Here is a 21,651-nt window from a genome sequence, read left to right as displayed (position 1 = left end):
GAACTATCCCTTGAACTGAGCTTGCCTGAACAATGTATTTCTTTGTTTTTTTTTTCAATTTCTTTTTTTCATGATTTGAGTTTCAGAAGCACAATATATTGTTATACCATTGTCAGATTTTATTATTGATTTGAAATATATTATTGAAGCACAATTTCAACAAGCAACAGAGATTTCAACCTTTCCCCATTCAAGTTGATAGGCACTCACATGGCCCAGGGGTGTTACACATATATGGCTTCAGAGTGGACTGATTTGCCTTAAAGGAACTTCATCACTCAGGCTTGGCAAAAACCAATGAGCTTCTCACACTGAAGAACTGTCAAGCCATTGTTATGCTCGGATCTGATCCAGGCCTTTTTTTCAGCAAAGGCAAACGCACATATCGCAAGTACAGTTGTTATGGTCATTGTGTAAACAAGTGTTTTTCTGAGGTCTTAAAACTGCTTGACAAATCAATTAAGAAAACGGGGACAGAACAGTCTGCGTTTACTGAATGTAACTCATTTATATTTTTTTGCCTCAAAGCAGTCTCTCTGGTTAAGCTAGTTAAGCAGCGTGGTCGGGACACCTTCACACCAGCATCCCATGGTGGGAATCAGCGTCCAAAACACAGTATATTTATGCAGGTCTTTCCAGCAGGGGTGTCATCATTGTTTTAATATGGTGATGATGGGCTTTGTTAAAAATAACTGCAAATAACCACAGCAGGTTGCCAGTCGTTCATGACAGTTTAATTAAATTTCACCCACGGCCCAATAAATGCAGGCACAGGCTTGAGGGTAGACCACCATACATCCTCAAACAAAAGCCAGAACAGCACCGTTTGTTTGCATGATGGCAGACGACAAGAGGTCCACACGACTGCAAAGCAAAAATTGAGAGTTATTAATGTCTGACAGTGCGTGGCGGGCCGCTGCCAGTATGATAAACCGTGCTCGGTGTTGCTGTTTTTATATCACATATTATATCAGGCCATTACTGCACTCAGTGGTCTGCAAAACTCATTAATCCACCTCGTCTCAGAGGTGTCACCACAAACCGGCCGTCCTTTTTAGAGACGTGCCCCTGTGGCCATAAATCTGTGCCTAGGATGCGGAATCCTCATGCCATCGCAATCTAATGCATCATCATCATCAGGGCTTGCCAATGGCTGAGCTGTCTTCATCATCGCCGAAGGCCACAAGGGGGATCGGGGTTGCGAGTACTTTATCCTAACTGCTGTACTGAAGAGCATTGATCTGATTGACCTAAGAGGGCAAGCTTTGGCTGGTTAGTATGGTCTAATTTGGCCTCTCTGATCTTTCTCTATTGATGGTCATACAACAATATCTAGATTTTTTTATTATGGATGTTTTAGTATTTTGAAATGGACTTTAACTTAAGTATTTTTTTTATGTTTGTGAAAGAAGTCTCTTAGGCTCACCAAGTCTGTATTTATTTGATACAGTAAAAATGTAATATTGTGAAATATTATAAAAATTTAAAAGAACTTTTTTAGAGTTTTCTATTTTAATATATAAATGTTATTTGTTTCTGTGATGGCAAAGCTGAATTTTCAGCAGCCATTACTCCAGTCTTCAGTGTCACATGATCCTTCAGAAATTATTCTTATATGCTGATTTATTATCAGAAACTGTTAATAATAACAGTGCTGCTTAATATTTTTTTGGAACCTGTGACTTTTTTCTTTGATTCTTTGATGAATACAAATGTGACGAGAGGGGCGGGTGGAGTACATGCTAATGCGCGACACCTGTGCCACTCACCGGTCTCGAGTCCCACGGAGGAGCTCCGGAAGGATAAAAGGAGGAGTGACGACAGTGTTGGACGAGAGAGGACCAGGCCTGGATTTTATTTTGTGTTTTGTGTGCGGCAGTCGTCCGCGAGGGGCTGCCGCTTTACTTTCATTTCGTGTTTGTTTATTTTATTAAGTGGTTTAAATGTTCGCCGGTTCACGTCTCCTTCTTCCCGACCTACGAACTGTGTTACAACAAAGTTTAAAAGAACAGCATTTATTCAAAATAGAAATATTTTCTAACAATATGAGTCTTTACGATCACTTTTTATCTATTTAACACATCCTTGCTGAAAAAAAGCATTAGTTTCTTAAAAAAAAAAAAAAAAAGAAAGAAAGAAATATGCACTGACTCCAACCTTATCTAGTAGTGTATATTGTAACACAAAAATTCTATTTTAAATAAATAATAATCACGTCACAGCTGAGGATAGTTGCTAGTAATGTGTTTGGGATGTGCCCATGAGAAAAAGTTCAAATTGCAAGCTTCCAGGGGGTCCCACACTATTTGAGCAGTGCCTTTAAGATGAATGCTAACGGATACCTCTCTCCAGGTATTACAGGCCTCCCAAGACTCACCAAAGAGAGTTTCCAAATAGCAATTTGTTTGCAAATGCAACATGTGTCTTAGCTCCATTACACTGTCACCCTTCTTACTAGGGTTTGCAAGACAGGGTGAAATGCAGAGACTTTTCACCCAGCTGTGGTCCTCTCAAACTGTCTAACAGTGACAGGCTTGACAGTGTGCACCAATATAGAGCCTCTAGCTGCTCTGACTGAAGTGTAGGAGGGAAGAAGTCGTCTTTCATTTTCTTCAGGTCGTGGCAGTTCGCTGAGAGAGAACACATTGTTATACCCGCTTAAGGCCAATTATCCAAGCTCTTCCTCAAATGAATTTGACATTGTTTGAGAAGATCAGTGTGTTATTGTCATCAGTGTGACAGAATTATTGCTGCATTGTTCCATGTTCATAATTATTTCTTTGTTTTTTAACATCAGTTGAATCTCAAAGATTTTTGCCTTTTGATTGTCCTGTGAATTTAACAATAAATTACTATTACTTGATCAGTGGCATGTCCAGACTAGTTTTACTCCAGGATACACTGGTAACACTTTAGTATAGCGACCAATTCTCACTATTAACTAGTTGCTTATTAGCATGCCTGTTATTGATGTATTGGCTGTTTATTAGTACATATAAAACACATATTCTGCATGACCATATTCCACATCCCTAATCCTACCCATACCTAAACTCAACAACTACCTTACTAACTATTAATAAGCAACAAATTAGGAGTTTATTGAGGCAAAAGTCATAGTTCATGGTTTATTAATGGCAAGAATAGGACCTTAAAATAAAGTGTGACTGATGCACTCATTCAACAAGGTCAAAAGCATAATCTGATTTAATAATCTGATTTTCTTACAACCAACATGTTATGCAGTTAATTTACAAAGATACTATCCACTTTTTTTTTTTTTTTTTTTTACGTAAGAGTGGACAACAATTTCAAACTTGAATGTGCAGGACATCTGCTGTCAGCCACTTCCAGTTATTTAAAAAAACAGTTTGTTATGCTGCTTCGTGTTGCATACTGGTATCATATTATTTTAATTTAAGATTAATTTACTGTAATGCTCTTTATGTATTCATAAACACATTGAATTGTAATGCAAATAGTTTTAGCTTTGTTATTCCTCTAGTTATTTACCTGTAGTGGTTAGCATCAACTATAGCAAAAAATAAGCTAATTTTATCACACAAGGTACAAGAGTTTATTATTTGCTTCTCACAATAAACTAATGCAATCAAACCAAAACTGGTTACTAGTAGATAACTGTATAAATAAGCTGCTCTGGTGGCAAGAAGTTGCATCAGGGGCAACTTGATGCAAACTGCTAATTGTTGGCTAATCAGTTTGTGTTCTTATATTTTTATTTTAGATAGCTCTTTGATTAGCTGCCATTTCTTGAAGCTACTTCCCATTCCGATTTAATCCAAGTAGCTTTATCAGATTTTCTCGAAGTTCTCTTCTCTTGGGAAATAGTTAAAGTTGGACCACATGGTTAGGACCACCCATGTTATCGTGACCTGATGTTGTTATATAGTGATACAGAACTCTATGGCTATATGAGTCCAGTTGCCCTTGGTGTGTCGGCTTGAGCCAGACAGAGTGCTATTTCTTTGCTCTTTGATTTATTTGATGAAGTTGTCTTTTGCCTCACAACTCAATTGCCCAAGAGCTGCAGCCTCTCTGCCTGTTTAGAGCCGCAATCCAGCAGCTTGTAAATCAGAATTCGCAACTACCCTCTCATACTTGCGCACACTTACACTCTCTCACTCATCCGAAGAAGAGAAGCCACCACGGGATAGGGAGTAGGACTGATTAAGACAGTCAAGAATTTGATTCCTGTTGCTTTATTCCTCTTGAGAGTGGCTGCAGGATATTAATCTGGCCAGTGTTGCTTATGAGGACTTGCTACAGGCTCTTGAGCACTTTATTGTGGAATTACGTTTTGTTCTCAATCACGCTACCTAAGTGCTTGAGGAAGTCTTTGCTGCAATTTGAACAAGCATCTGTGTCCTTTCATCATTTAATTTTTTATTTTTCATTTTCAAGCATCCTGAGCCGTCTGTCTTTTCTGTTTTTAAACATAATGAAACGTGACAAGGAGGTGCTTGTTATTGACATGCGAGTTCTCAGCAAAAATTATTTTCTTAATGAGTATTTTTGTTTTGTTTTCCATTAAAAAATGTAAACATCTTTACAACAAGGTAAGATTACTTGAGAAACAAGTAAAGATATTGAAGGCTTGTTTTCAAAGAATGTATTTTGAATTGCAAAATTTTTTTTCAGCATAAAACTTACTACATTTTCTAACGAAAGAATATTTTAGGAAGAAAATATTTGCATAATATCTTATGCAATTCAGTTTTTCTCGTCAAATAAATGTGTCTAGTTTTAAGGATGTTTTAGTTTTATTACAAATTTACTCATTAAGAAAGTAGTTTTTGCAGTTACAACAGATTCTCTGTCCAACCTAACTGAATTTTGAAATATAGATGGTTTTATTAGTTGGCAAAACAAATCAAAGCAGATTCGCATGGACTTGAGCATAATACCCCCATCTACAGCATTTTCCATTGCTACAGATGAAATATGCGGCTTTATGTTTCTATGGCAACTCTATTCTGTCCTCAGATAAAAGACCCATTATGATGTTTTGCAGAGGATTGGAGACAAAGTGAGTGTTTTTCTGAGATTTTTCTTGTTAAAGGCCTGACAGTCTTCACAGTGTCCTGCAGGTAGTGTCTTGACTTGGCCTGTTAACAGCTGACCACAGACTCTAATGTGATATGGGCATATTGACACATCTTTCACATTGAAAGAGCACCAATTTGTCCCCACGTACTGTGAAAATACTCTGCTTCAGCCTACTTCCCACGTACCGCTGAGGGTTGACAATTTTTTGACGTAGCTCTCATGTATACAGGTTGACAAGATTCAATTTCCTTGTACATAGATATACGAGATTCAATCTGAGGCCCCAACATACTGTTTTCCGTTGCAGCTGGATCTGTAGAGACCAACAAGTATAGATGAAATTGCCTAGAGAAACATTTGCACTCTGCCTGCGCTTTTACCTGACGTGCACATATGTACAGGTCATTGTGTGTTTATTTATATACATGTTTTAAGACTTTGTCTGAAACTCGAATAATTGTCAATCTACAAGTATCTCTTTACCTAAAAGCTGGTGTATATTATTTTACCTAATCTAGGATTAATTTATTGAATTAATAAAGTAAGCTGCTGAATGAAGCCAGACAGAGTAATAATAATAAAGCATTGATTTTTGGCACAGCACTGCTGTCTGGAACTAATTGTATGTTGTATATAGTGATGATGTTTGTGCTGTGCTAGGCTTTTATAACTTTTTTGTACTTTTGCATACTTAACATACTTACGTACATAACGTACATAACATACTTTTGTTATTCAGTATGTAAATAGTCATTTATAATTTTTTGCTTCTAAGGCATTTTGATAACAGTTTTTTTTTCATATTTATATACCCTTTTATTTACATTACATTATCATCTTAGCTGTGTTTGCTAGTTTACAACACATGATATATGTACTCTAAACAAATATAAATAACATAAAATAAAATTAAAATAGAGAGCTTGAGAGCTTCTCTCACATGAGAATTTGCTTTGGTCAGGAATTGGATAAAAGTGTGATGGAGTAATTTAGATTCTGCTTAAGTTCATTTCCCGTTTCTATTTCTGTGTTCTGTTGTCAACCATATGATAAATCTCCTCAAACCCTCTTGTTTTAGGGGCCATTTTTGATGAGTCTGCCAAAAAGGATGATGAGGTGTTCCGCATGGCGGTGGCAGATCTCAACCTCAACAATGAGATCCTGGAGACAGAGAAGATCACTGTGTCCGTGGAGTTTGTAGATGGAAACAACCCTTTCCAAGCAGTGCAGGAAGGTACGTCATTTGAGTATTTAAATATGTTTTCAGATCATACTCTTGCACCTTTCTGGACTCATCCCTTTTAAATGTAAGGCTCATATGAGAAGTAATAACAAAAACTGGCAATAATCTAATACAGTATGTTAGGGTGACCATACGTGCCATTTTCCTAGGACGCGTCCTGGGAAAATGGCACGTATGGTCACCCTACAGTATGTGCCTCCTCAATTCAAGTTAAATTATAGTTAGAAGGGAACAAGACAAATTCGGTGGCTGGATGGACAGAGGGATAGATGAATAGATCGGTGGGTGGATATCTACATTAAATTAAATAATCAGTGGATAGGTAGATTGGTTGACAGATTAGTGGTATGTAGAAAGATATGTACTGTAGGTTAGACAAATCAGTGAGTGGGTAGATAGGTTAGACTAGTTAGATAAATTGGTGGATGCGTAGATAGATAGGTAAGATAAACTAGAGGGTGAGTGAGTAGATAGATAGTAGACAGATGGTATTGACAGGTGGGTGAGTAGATAGATCGGTTAGAAAAGCTGGTAGGTGAGTGGTTAGATAGGTTAGATAGGTGGGTAGGTAGATAGATAGGTTAGCTAAACTGGTGGATGAGTGGTAGGTGGGTGGGTAGATAGATATGTACTGTAGGGTTCATTGATCGATGGGAGGGTGGAACAACATCTAATGTAGTTTGGTAAGTGGGTAGATAGGTTAGACAGATCAGGTGGGTGGGTATCTAGATAGGTTAGAGAGGTGGGTAGATAGTATAGATAGGTGGGTGGGTAGATAGATTAGATAAACTGGCGGGTGAGTGGTTAGATAGGTGGGTAGGTAGATAGATATGTACTGTAGGTTACATTGATCGATGGCTGGGTGGGTAGATAGATAGGTTGCATAGATAAATATCTACTGTAGGTTAGTCAGATGGGTGAGTGGGCAGATAGGCTAGACAGATCAGGTGGGTGGGTATCTAGATAGGTTAGATAAATTGGTGTATGGATAGATAGGTTAGATAAACTGGTGGGTAAGTAGATAGATAGTTTAGAGAGGTGGCTGAGTAGATAGATAGGTCAAATAGATTGGTGGGTCAGTGGGTAGATAGGATAGATTGGTGGGTGAGTAGATAGATATGTACTGTAGGTTACCTCAGTCGGTTGGTCGGTGAATGGGTAGATAGATAGGTTACATAGATAGGTATGTAAATTAGGTTAGATATATCAATGAGTTGGGTATATAGATAGGTTAGATGGGTGGGTGGATAGATAGGTGGGTAGATACTGTACAGTACATACAGTGACTGCAGTGCAAAATATACAAAAATACATCATACACATGAACTGGTGGGTACTAAATGTTTTAAACAGAGCAAATGTAAAGCAGTTGTTGAGACAAACAGTTGTAGGAAGAGGAGTCAAAACAAGTCAATGTTTCATGCACACAGCGGAAGAATCGTGGAGTCTTATGGCAGTAGGCAGGAATGACCTTCAGTGGCACCCTCTCTTACACCGTTGACGGATCACGCTGTTGCTGAATGCACTCTTCATTTCAGCAAATATGCCTTGGAGAGGGTGGGAGACATTGTTCATGACGTTCATTAAGTCGGACACCATTCTGCTCTGAGCCATTACCTCCAGAGAGTCAAATAATGTTTGCATAAGACAAAAGACATGAATAGCCCACATTTGTTTACTTGCTCTTATAAAATATACGTATTATGATGTAAATAGCTTGGTTAAACCTATGAAGGAGCTTAAAGGGTAAGTATGGCTAAATTAGGTGCCTCTTTTAATCATTAGAATAAAGTCTTGCCTCAGTCCTCCACTTTATATGCTCGCTCAGCCTAACGTTATGCAATTGTCTGGATCCAACACTTTCATAGCATTCAGAGGTCAGCATTATCTCAGCCTCTAATATTTGATTTAAGATCAGTGGAATGATCTAATAATACCATGATGCTGTGGTTTCCACAAATTAGTGCTGTTAGCTCTTGGAGCTGGGCCATTTTCTGTTATCCAGCAAGAAAGGAGGACAGGTACAAGGCCTTTGGAACGCTGCCATTCATGCATCAGCAGGTTCACTATGCTCCATACAATAGCAGAGTTCAGATAACTAGCACTTAATCTAACTTTGGCATTTGGCAACTTTGGTTTTTGCCAACTTGTTTCACTATATTTAACAATGGAGCAATAAGGGATAGAGCTGCTAAATTGTTTCAAACAGACAAGGAAATAAACTCAGACAATGTGTGATACTTTACACAGGGGGGGAATCGCTAAGTAGGGATTATGGTGGTATGTTGTTTATTTGCATGCACTGTCTGCGTTGTTTTGGCACAAGATTCACTAAAGGATAGATAATAGCGCGAAAAACCTAAAAATTAGTGCTCAGTGCTATTTGTGTAGCACGGTTCTCTATCATACAGGTTGCTTCTAAGTACCAGGTTGTGGAGGATCTAAATAGCATCATTAAAATGTGCTCGACTACACCGTGCATGGATTTATGTCTCATCATGATCTTTATCTCCATTATTTGATCATCATTTTGATGAATTACTGCCGCCATGATCAACAGAAAATATGCACAAACACCTCTTTTCAATAAAAGTCTGTTTACCGGCTGCTTAGCAAGGCGGTAATAGCGCAACAATAATTGGACTAGGCAAATGGCACTGACTGAGGCATGTCTGTGCTGAGAAGAATGACAATGGCAGTATAAATAGAGGCTAGTTAAGTTGGACTGCGGGTGGTTAGTGTGTTAGTTGTAGGTTTATGAGCTGAATGTCGTACACTACAGAGATGTAGCTGTTTTATAAGTGACTATTGTTATCTGTCACATTTTGTATTTTTTTTTTTATTGGGCAAATCATCTCACATTTAATGATACAGGGCTTTGATTTAAAAATTAGTACATAAAAAGTACGTGGCTGCTAGACTCATGCTCATTAGGTAGCATCCCCTGTTTAGATATGTTAATATAAACATGCCTGACATTTCTTCTGACTTCTGACTCTCATTTAATTGTCTGTGATACTGTTACACCGGAAATCATCTCACATTTAATGATACAGGGCTTTGATTTAAAAATTAGTACATAAAAAGTACGTGGCTGCTAGACTCATGCTCATTAGGTAGCATCCCCTGTTTAGATATGTTAATGTAAACATGCCTGACATTTTTCTGACTCTCATTTAATTGTCTGTGATACTGTTACGCCGGTCGGCAAGCATCTCAGCTTTTTGTTCTCCTCCGCATCTGAATGTGGATGAATTTAGCGGCGCCGTTATCCTTTTAGCCGCATGGTGTCTTAGAGGTGAAAGGGAGAGTGGGACATGTTGTAGTTGACCCCTGTTATCTAATGGAGAGGCCTGCATTAGCTAACTACACCCTCTGCTCTTGATGGTTCTTCTCACTCACAGAAAGCGCTCCTCTTCTCCGTTTGTGTGCTTTGCCATCCTTTCTTTTGTTTACTGAAAGATTCTGAGTGAGGGAGATAATTCCAGGTGCACATGTGTTATGATTCAGCATGAGCGCAGACGATTCTGCTTCTTATGGATGTATGATTCTGGACCTTGTTATGTATACCTAATTTGTTTAAACATCTGTTTATCTTCTCAAAGTCAGCTTCCTGCTATGTGATTAGATGAAATGCATCCAGAAAAGCTTGTCTCTCATGTACAATCTGTTCTAGCTTGGAAGTTTTTAACAGGCCAAGAGATGAAAAAACAACTTTTGTCAGAATAATCCCAATATTTGACAGATTTAATAGACTCTCTAATGCTCATAGTGCATCTGTTTCCTATAGCTCTTGATTAATAAATGTAAATGAGGCAGAATTCTAAGAATTCACATTAATGGAGATTAGCATTCACGCATGCTGCTACTTGCAGGGACTATTGCAAAAGTTTGCAGCTTCTGGTGAATGCTATAGTACTGTAGGTGTTAGCAAAGTTGTGCAGAGTTTATGCAAATGAGCAGCAACAACAAATGGGAGTGCAGTCAGAGGCCTACAATAGTAGCAAACAACAGCAGATTAAATTGGCAGCTGCAGACTGGTTTTAAGAAGTCCTGGTGGTGGTGTTACATTTTTTATTCAAAAAGAACTTTTGAGGTTTTTTCCTTCATTTTTTTTTTACATACAAGATTTTTAATGTTGTTTTAATGGAATATCTTGTACTCATCAAAGGCTGTATTTATCTGATCAAAAATACAGAAAAAAATGTTTTAAAAGTTTTAATATACTTTAATTATAAATATAATTTATTTCTGTGATCAAAGTTGAATTTTCAGCATCACTACTCCAGTCTTCAGTGCCACATGATCCTTCAGAAATCATTATAATATGCTGATTTATTATCAGTGCTGGAAACTGAAAATACATTTTTTTTTTAAAGAACAGCATTTATTTAAAATTAAAATCTTTTCTAATAATATGAGTCTTTAATATCACTTGTTATCCATTTAACACATCCTTGGTGAATAAAAGTATTCATTACTTTCAAAAAAAGAAAAAAAAAAATTTACTGACCCCAAACTTTTGAACGGTAGTGTATATTGTAACACAAGATTTCATAACAGTTTTATTTCTGTATTTTTGATCAAATAAATACAGCCTTGATGAGCACAAGAAACTTCGGTAAAAAATATAAAAAATTTGACTGATCCCAAACTTTTGAACGGTAGTGTATATTAATACAAAATAAAGAATAATTAAAATACAAAGACTAATTTAATTATACAAGGCATATTTTTATGGAACTGATAAATGGAATTACCTCTAAGAATTGATTTTTTTGATTTTTTTATTTAGTTTTGACACACTTATGAGTTTATTGATGTAGTTCTGATTTAAGCATATATGCAATGAATTATACAAGATATATTTGCTATTTAAAGTAGTCTTTTACTATTTTTTTCCACATTCGCTACACACCCCTACTATGTGTCTTGGTAGAAAAAAGGCTAAAGCGAGTGATTTACACATCAAAAAAACAAAAACAAACTTGTTTTTAACCCGAGTAGCAGAGTGAGAAATTCCTGTCTTCTAATCTTTAGGACTACACTGTCAAGGTTCATCCAGACCTAAGGAGTAGTAGAAGAGAGTAGGATTTATTTATTTATTTATTTTTAAGAGTCTGTATTCATTGTGTACATGTCTTTGCCACTGGCCAGATTGGACTCTCTGTTCCCAACTTATTGTACTGTCTGTCTGTCTGTATTTGTATGTGTGTGTCCGTGCACATCGAGTGCTTTTATTATGTAGTTTCCTGGATGCTGTGGGTTTTTTTCTGATCTGCCAACTAAGACTGGCAGATTCTCTTTGAACTCACATCAGTAATTACAGTATGCTCTTACATAGATGTGTCGTGTTTTGTCCTTTTCTATGAAGCATCACCAGGCTCACTGGAGAGTATGTCTGTATGAAAAGTCAGAAGCACTGAAGGATGACTGGTGAACTGACAGGCCCTTCACATATTTAGTTTCTAAGAAAAGATCCAAGTGCTTGATGCTGCATAGATTTGTTTTTATTTATTTATTTTGAAATCCAATCACCGTAAACCAATGCTAATATGTGCATTGTGGACCCACCAGAACCTGTAATTTTGAAGAACACACACAAACCAGGATTGTAACCACTGTAGACACTGAGACAGGCACGTCCACATTTAGTAGTAGATCAATATGGGTTTGCATTGACAGATTCTTGAACTGATACCTTTGGTCCTTTCCAGCCTTGAATATTTGGTTACATACTTTACTCAGTATACACATCCTTTTTAATAATGGTTGAAATTTTCTTTTACATTAAAATTTGTCCTCTGAAGTAAAAGAAAGTAAGTTTGCATACATTGCATATATCTCTTTTATTTAATTTTTTTAGAAATTGCAAGTTTACATTTCGTAATTCCATTTCTTCCCCACCACAGAATGAAAATAAAAAAAAAGGTAATTGCAACTTTCTTCAAAGGGTCATGAAACCCCGTTTCAGCACTGGTTAGTTCTCACTACAGTTTTAAAAAATGCTAAAAAAGTGGGCGTGGTGCGCAGCGAAGTGGAGGGGGAAGAGGGGAGACAGACAACACACACACAGCTTCGGGTTCAGACAGTTTCATTTCACTCCCATCGAGTTACAAACACAAATAAATGCACAACCATTTGCACTCTGCATCGAAAACATATATATGAACGCACTGTTGCACCTCTGATAACCCAAGGCTTATTCTGCGGCGTTTATATAAGCCTTTTGACGGGTTGTGTCACGGAGCTGTAAAAACGGTTACACTCACTAAGTGAATGAATCGCGTTTGTGCCGAACTCTTATTACAAAGCAAAAACAAACGCTCTCCTTCCTTCGATCCATGAACATTTCTCTCAGTTAATGTATGCGATCTCACAGTCTGAAGGGTCTGTCATAGCAAATCAACACATGCTGTTGTGAATAATTAAGCGAAGCTTCTTCTCATAGGATAAGAACACGCAGTCTCATGAATAATTTAATAGACACCGACGCGTCATCGATGTACTATAGTCCTTTGCCACGTCACAAATTGTGACGTCAACACGATGTAGATTTTAAACCCAGAAGATGAAAATAGCGCAAAAATGCTTAAAATTAACCAGTTTTCTCAAACAGTTAAAATTATCGGATGCTAACATTGTCTTCTATGATGTGCAACACAAACACCTCTGCTAAAATCTCAGAAAAAGTAGTCTGGGCTTTCACGACCCTTTAATCTCACACGAGTTTTTATCTCACATGAGATTTTTTATTGCAATTATGAGTTTGTATCTGACAATTCTGAGTTTGTCATGCAAACCTGAGTTTATATATCACAATTCTGAAAAAAAAAGTCCAAAATGTGAGATGTAAACTCATAATTGAGAGAAAAAGGCACAATTACCTTTTTTTTTTTTGTATCGTGTGGTGGAAACAGGCTTGTACAGAATGATGTATGTACCGTGAGCTTAAAAAGTCCTGTCACTATGGACACTATGGAGCTGTGAAAACAGCTTTCCTGGAAGCGTTACTGTGTGTCAGTCAGAAGACCTCCATATAATATTTTTATAAAACTGTGTACTGAAGCTGCCTGGCATCATGACTTTGCTGTTAAAATGCAATCTGGACCTTTGTGATAAAACTGATGCTTTTACAATATTCTGCTAGTTTCTTACAGTATGTCATGGGTTTGACATTGTGATGAAGTGTGGTGCATTGTGGAAGATTTTACGTTTCTTTATGAACAATGATGACAATGACATCTATAATGCAGGGTCAGGTTATTATAAATAGAAATATACTCTCAAGAGAAAGATAAAGGGACTGATTATAATGATGAGTGAAGATCTGAAGCTATTTAAATGCAGCTGAACATGCATTCCATTTAAAAAGACTTAAAGCATTCATTTCTTATAATGAGGGGAATTCTGAAGCAGAATAGGAAAATTGTAAATGGATTTTAACAACCTAAAAAGGTGATGTCTGGTGTTATACATTTTTCAGAGGTAGGTAAAGTTGTCCCAGACGACTCATCACTGTTTTTGTTTGCATTGGCTCTCTAAAATTAGCAGAGTCACATTTTAAAAACAGCCTATATATCAATTATTAATTTCATGGATTTGATACTAAATCTCTGTTGAATTGAAGCTTTTCATTATTGATGAAGGATAGCAAGGTAAGCTTACTTTCAGGCTGGTCGTCCTCTGCCGTTGGGAACTGCTGCAAATGTGTTTTTGTTTATTTAGTGTACTTAACTTTTTTTTTTTTATCATTTACTCCGTAAATCAAGTAGGTTGATAACACTTTTGGGAGTTACAGCTGTTAAACTCTGCCTTAGGCTATTTCAAATGACTTTTACAAAAAAAGCTTTTAGTTTTGAAAGACTACTAATATCTCAAACTACAAGAGAGGGATTCTGGCTTTGGCAGGTTTTTCAAAGAAAGCCTCAAACATCTTAAGTTATAACTGCAGGCCAAAAACAAACTGAAATTACTGTCAACTCCTAAAACAATACAGTAATAATGTGTGACTTAAACACATGCCAGATCAGAATGCAACGTTCTTAACCAGAGTTTTCTTCAAGTATGTGTCCTCACCTTTTATTGTTGTTCTTCTCATCCGGTTCTTCTACACGCACATCCTGATATTGCCTTTCATGGTCTTCACCCTCTAAATGCCCCCAGCCAGTGTTTCTGAGGTAGAGTCACAATCCAGTTATCTAGCCTCTAATTAATGGGGGGTGTTTCCAGCAGCGAGTCTGACATTTGTAATAAAGCGATGATTTGATGGCATTCTACTGCTGACAGCTGGGTAAAACCCCGCCACTGTGTTTTGGTGGCATCTCAGAGGAACTTGGCTTTCCAAATGTGAAGTTTGGCACTTCTTCAATGGGGAAAGTGGCACTTTCAAAGTTTCCCATGAATGATGGAGGGACATTTCTTTGTGCTTTTGGAAAATGGGAAAACAGCAGCTGGCGGAACGTCTCTATTGGACATCGCAGGAGGGGTAGCCGGCTTCCTACTCCTGCTGAGAGCCGATCGTCTGAGCTGTGAGTGAATTTGGCTCGACTGATGGAAATTATTATTGCACAGATTATTGTGAGAGGAGTCAAGCACTTGATGGTCTCAAACACCAGTGTTATGCAAGTTAATTGGTTTTCGGATTTAATTGGGGGAAAAAATGAGAGGATTCAAAAATACATTTGAGGAAATTACATTTATAAACTCAAGACCAAGGCAATGAATGTGTATAGTAGGGCTGCATAAAACGAAAAGAAAAACGAAAATTCTGTCATAATTTACTTGGCCCCATGTTGTTCCAAAACGGCATGACTTTCTTCTGTGGACCACAAAAGAAGATATTTTGACTGTTTTTGTCTGTACAATAACAGTCATTGACTTTGATTGTGTGAACAAAATATAAGGCGTTCTTCAAAATATCTTCTTTTGTGGTCTACAGAAAAAGAGAAAGAAATGAGGGAAAATCAATAGAAAGTAAAGGTTTAATAAAGTAAAAGTCTGTGATTTTGAGAAGTAACATTATTCATACTGTTGGCATTATCCTGACTTGTCTGTGCGTGTGTGTGTGCACTAACTCTCCCATGCTGTGATTGTCCAAAGCGTAGACACAGCTTTCAGTTGTCTGAAAAGAGAGGTCCAATCACCCTGGGGCTAAAGCTGTTGCCTCTTGCCTTCACTAACCAGCATGCCTCCTTCCATCTCTTTTTTCCCTTTCTGTCTTTCTCTCCATACACAGCTATAGCAGAAATAATAACTCTCATTTATTTCACAGATTTCCTTCTCAACCTCAATCGCACTCTTTTCAAATCATTCCATTGGATTCTGTCACCGTAATGACACTTCTCATTCCTGATCCCCCTGAGCCGTTGTGAGAGAGAGAATTAGGTTCTCCTGACCAGACCGCCTTCACTCTGCTGGGAACCTGATTGTGCAAACTGCCGACTGGCCTTCCTTCGCCCTCCAGCACAGAAACGGAATACAAATAAGCCTGTAGTTCCCTTCATAGAGATTTGAATCACTCAGAGAATTATAATGACCTGGGCCTTATGAAAGGTTGTATTGATTCATTAGTGCAAGTCATGCATCTTTCCAACATGATGGCTCATGTCTTGGCTTTCAGGCACACGTTCTTATTTCTCATTTTTTAAACCAGTTTTGGACTAGTTGAGTACCTTTCAGTAACAGGTGGAGATTGCTAAGTAGTTTTGGGCTACCATTATATAGCAATGCAACACATTTTTTTCCCTAATGGAATAATTCTCAATTTTGTTATTTATTTTATCTAATATCTATTTACATTTTGTTTATTGTCGTTCTCCACCTGAAATTTACTACATTAGGTTTTTTGTGTGTGATATTATTTTAAAGATATTTTTTTCTAAATTGTATAATTGGCTTTTATGTTGTCATTTTACTAAAATAAATTATACAAATATAATCTGGAAAATATTGATTTTTTTATTAAGTGAAATTTAGTTGACAGCTGTTGCTTGTTATTATTAATGTTAGATGTATGAACTTGGAGAGAAACATTTTAAATTCAGTTAAAAAGTGTGTGTAACACTTGCCACAATAAATAAGATTGTGGTTGTGATCTTGTAATTTTCGAACATTTCGTTATTTCCATGATTTATTTGCATTATTGCGTCGATTATATTTAGTAATAAAATTTATATCATAATATCAACCTACAAACTTTGGTATCCCTAAAAAAACTTTTTTTAAACTATATATTTTTTTTAATTCTTTTTTTTTAACTCAAAATTTCTGCGGACCCCCTCGAACCCCCTTATGGTCCCCTGGGAGTACCAGTTTGAAAACCCTTGGGTCGTATAAACTAACCACAGGTTAAGATAGCTTAATAAAACTACTTGAAATATTGCCATTCAACTGAACTGGCCAAATGTTCCACAACAAAAAAAGTTCACATCAGATTGTACTGCATTGTTATAAGGTTAAGCATCACTCAGTGAATCTCCCATTGATTTGTCCACCTCTGGAGGTCAGACATTGTCTTCAGAAGTCATGGCTGACCTTAGCTCTTTTACTTTACTGTTTTTCTATTGATCTCCACTGTCAAGAGTTCCTCAGACAAGGGAAGGAGGTTTGCAAGGTTTCTGTAGGCCTCGATCCTTTTACAATCCTCTAGCTGCATGCACTGTACTCAGGAATTTACAGCTCCTTTATTCAAAGGCCTCGGATTTAAGTCTCATTTGAGCATTTGGATGTCAGTGGATGATCCTGGGATGAGCTGGGTTTTGTGCTGAAATGTGACACCATGTGTTGTCACCAACAGCTATTCAGTGTAGATCCAGGAGGAAGACACACTCTTATCCCTACACTGTCCCTCATGTAATCTTCACGTCTCCCCACCTCTTCTGGCAGCTGCAAGGCCATGTTTGCCAACACACAAGTGTCATTCATCACTCTGCCAGTGATTAGAATCCCCAGCTGTTGGCATCTGGGATAGGCTGTCAGTCAGCTGACTGAGTTCGTGATCTTCTCAGACACTGGTGGTATAAATCAGGACCTCAATAATTAATCAGAGAATGAATTCTGCATAGTTTCAGTCTTTATCTTTATAATTACTGCCCACTAGGCCTCAAGGTAAAGGGATGAGTCAGAAGTCTTAAGCCAGCAGGAAATAATTCGAGGAGACTTGATTGTGAATGAGGACATGTCTTTCGGATATGTTTAGGGAAGTGAATCTATCTATCTATCTATCTATCTATCTATCTATCTATCTGTCTGTCTGTCTGTCTGTCTGTGTCTGTCTGTCAGACAAATTCTCCTTTTGTAAATAACAGTATATCAAAGCAAAAGGCATTTCCAAATGCAAAAGATTCCAGGCCTTTTGTCAGAGATTACTTTACTTTTTTAGTAATTTCTTTAATTACTTTTTGGACCTAATAATCTTAAATTTTTAACAGTATTTTTAATATATAATTTAAAATCATACTGTTTCGCTTGAATATACTGTATCTTGTGCTATCCTTTTTTAAATTAATGCAATTTAGTTTGACATTTTAATACCTGTCCATGCATTAAGTGTGGTGCAAGTGTCTAAAACTTTGTAAGGCCACTGAACAATGCTTAGTATGATGTCAACATATATTGATCAATTGAAAGGTCTTTTTTCCTCTCTGAGAGAACATAAATTAACATACAGCTATTAAACCACACCGATCTTTAGAAGGCTATTTAAGATGCTGAACCTCAGATCGTGAACTTTCATATTCATCATTGCTTACAGTTTTTCTCAGTCGCTTTGGTGCATTTCTCGAATCATCCTTAATATGTGGATGAGGCTGGCTTCAACCTGACCAAAAGCAGAAGGTGCGGTTGAAATGTCATCGGCCACAGAGCTACTGTTAATTTACCAGGCCAAAGGGGTGGAAATATCCATTGTCAGAATTTGTAACTCTTGTGTTGCCCTCTGTCTATGCTTTCCAATTGAAGGTTCATGAGATGCACCTTTGAGCTATTTCAGAGAACTAGTTTATCATTAGCTGATCTACATTCTCTTCATTAGTGAAAGTCAAGATTCACTTGCACAATTCATGGCAAATTTGCAAAAAGTCTAATAATAATGTGTAAAAATGTGCTTGACAGTTTATGACAACTAGATGAACCATTTTGTATTTAATGACTTATAAGATGAAGTAAAGACTAGATGTTTTGAGGGGTAAGACTATTGCACAGAAAACTATATAATAGATTTTGAGCAACAGGACATTAGCAACTGATAATGTAGGAAACCGCAGATAAATGTACATAATCAATTGCATGAATGTACCAAAGCAATCGCAACTTGTTCGAAAGAATGAGAAACTGCTTTTATAATGTGCACAATTGACTAGATGATGTGTAGGTTGAACAAGTAGTTTTGAGAATTTAATTTCTGATCTGAGAAATGCACCAAAGCGACTGAGAAAAACTGTAATGGCAGTGAAGGCAACTTACATTATTGTAAGTTCTCCGATATACGCTTAGCTCACTGTTGAAGGTTAAGAGATGTGAAATTGGAGGTTAGACAAGGGGCTGATGCATTAAAAGACAAGGTTAAGCACATTATTGAAATGTCCTTTTGTGAGAAATAGCATTTATACTGTGTACAGCCTCATGTACTCATTTCATTGTTAGACTGTGAGTTCAGTATACAATGATGCTAAAAAATAGAGCACAGTGGGACATGCACATAGTAGGTGATTCTTCACTGTCTATCTTCGACTATACAATCTATACAAAAAAAGTGCCTTCTGAGATTATTTCACTCTTAATCCTCCCCCTAGCAGTGACTGTGCAATTGTAAAGTTCATTATATTTAGTATTATCCACCTCTCAGTGGCAGGCCAAGGGCAGAGATGTTCTCTAGGGCAGCAGAGGCGGGACAGACCTTGCCCCCATCTGTCACTCATCAGCAGCCAGCTCTCCGTTCCACTTGAATCTCAAACATTTTGTAATATATATATATATTAGTGCTGTCAAACGATTATTTGCGAATAATCGCATCCAAAATAAACGTTTTTGTTAACATGTGTGTGTACGGTGTATATTTATTTTCAGAAAATGTTGTTTATATATTAAATATATTTATATATAATATAAATTATATGAATATAAATATATTCCTAAATATATACAGGTACATGTAAATAAATGTACATATTTTCAAAATATATACTGTATGTGTGTGTTTATATATACATAATAAATGGATGCGATTAATCGCGATTAATCGGTTGACAGCACTAATATATATAAATGTTTTAATTTATATAGTGCTTTAAACAATGCAGATTGTTTCAAAGCAGCTTTACAGTAAAAAATAACAGATTCAATTATGCAAATTCTGCTGTATAGGAACTCTAAAAAGACAATAGTGTCATTATTCAGATCAAGTCTGCTTAGTGTTGATTCAGTTCAGTTCAGAAATTACGAAAAGGACATCAATTGTGAAACAAGTAGTTTGAGTATTTTTGAACGTGTCTTGTTAATGATATACACCCACTAACACAATTTTTTTGAATGGTTTATTATTATTATTTATTTTTTTTTAAATATAGTCAAACAACTTCAAACCCACAATTTCTCACACTGTAGGCTAGAAGCATCCTGTCATTCTAGACCAGTGCAACTCACAAGTCTTGTAAAGGGCTCAAGCCCCTAAGGCTAAAATCCCAGAATCGCCCCTGGCCACATGTACCACAACAAAACACCTCTGTAAACACTGTAAAATGCAGTCTTTGTCACAGGTTAGGGTATACGGTTTGTGTCATGTCTGTGTGCACCCTGCATCATGCGAAAGATAAACAGCATTTGTCATAGTAGATGACATCATCACATGATGATCCGCACTGAACCTGTTTATTCAAACGCTTTGACGCAGTGTTTTTATTTGCACTGGGGCTTCAGGTGGTGTGTAATCTCATATTTGACTCAGAAATGTGCTCTTGCGGTCTGAAGTAATGTTACTCATCCTTTTGGCCTGTTGCTCGATGACCTGGTTCCATAATTGCCTGTATCTATTTTTTCATTACACTTCCTTTTGGCATATCCTTCTACTATGACACAGATCCAGTGACCTTTGACCATTTTTCTCTTTCATCCAACCTTCTGGCACCATACATGTCAGGCACTGTTCATTCCTAGAAGCATGTCAGTTCTTTTACTACTCAAAATGTATTCTATATATAGCACTCACACATTTAAGGCCTTCAAATGTGAATAGCGAGTGAACACAAGTATGGCTACCATTAAAAATACTCCTAACCGCTACCGTCTGCTCTTCCATCTTACCTCAATTGATTCCAGGCTGCGTAAAGTGTTTATAATCAGGCTCTACCTCTTCCTGCTGAAACTAATGAGGTGACTTTTCAAAACGGAGCATATCAACCCAGCCTGAGTTTATTTAATTAAAAATGCTCCAGCACTGCTCACGCCACAGCAGTGGTGGAGGACTCTAAATGCCAGGGCCCATGTTACTGGCTCTCTGCTTCTCAGGAGAGTGCCTCTGGAGAGAGATGATTGCTTTGTTGAGTTTTAATGTCAGGATGTTTTTTAATATTATAGGAGATGCAGTCCAGAGGCTTCCTTGGCTTTTGTTAGATGCGATAAATAGCTCCCTGGGCTTGGACCATAAAAAAAACTCTTTCACGTCTCTTAATTGAATTAACTTCTCTCCATGTGACAGCCAGGAGAGGGATAGTGCCAATATGAAGTGCTTGTGATGGAACATGGTGGGAAAAGAAAACGTATGACGTTCTGCTCTGTCTTGTTGAGACGGATAAAATGTTGACCTGGATAACGAGATCTTTATGTAATCTTACGTGGGCTTTTAAATTCTGATTTTAAATTAAATTTAAATTCCAGGTTCAATACAAGGTAAACTCAATAAGTATTTATTAAATCTTTTTTTTTTTAACCACACAAAAAATGGACACAAGTTCCATTTATACCAAGGAGGATAACTATAATGATAACAATATAGTTTAAAAAATCCTTCTAAATTTAAACAAATAGCAGAGTCTACATCACAACTACAACGATAATGACACCGAGGAACAATATCATTGAAAACACTTTAATTATTATAATTTTTTTTGCAGCTGATGAACAATAAAAACAGCCAATCCAATCAGAATTAATTTAATGCAGCAGACTGTCAGACTCTGTTCCGTGTTTTGTGGTTGTTTTCCTCATGTGCCTTCCTTTCCCATGTTTAATTTGTCCCAGGTGTTTCCCATGATGTTTCATTGCTCTCAGGTGTGTCTCGTCATCCCCTCCTCCTGTGTGTATAAATAGTGTTCCCTGTGTGTGCTCCAGCGTCCGGTATTGTT

At 37.1% G+C, this 21,651-nt stretch overlaps 1 protein-coding gene across 1 annotated transcript in view; it reads left to right on the top strand.

The window, feature by feature from the left end:
* The window catches only part of grid2 (glutamate receptor, ionotropic, delta 2), a 415,852-nt gene that overhangs the window by 40,166 nt on the left and 354,035 nt on the right, over positions 1-21,651 (top strand). The window contains exon 2 of the mRNA XM_016461892.1: positions 6,146-6,301. Coding sequence (XP_016317378.1) covers positions 6,146-6,301 — 156 coding nt within the window. The remainder of the gene's footprint in view (positions 1-6,145; positions 6,302-21,651) is intronic.

The sequence above is a fragment of the Sinocyclocheilus anshuiensis genome, unplaced genomic scaffold (genome assembly GCF_001515605.1).
Source record: "Sinocyclocheilus anshuiensis isolate Anshui unplaced genomic scaffold, SAMN03320099.WGS_v1.1 scaffold80, whole genome shotgun sequence".
NCBI classification, from domain to species: Eukaryota; Metazoa; Chordata; class Actinopteri; order Cypriniformes; family Cyprinidae; genus Sinocyclocheilus; species Sinocyclocheilus anshuiensis.
Note: the sequence above shows the minus strand (reverse complement) of the source record. Positions and strands in the feature narration are given on the sequence as shown.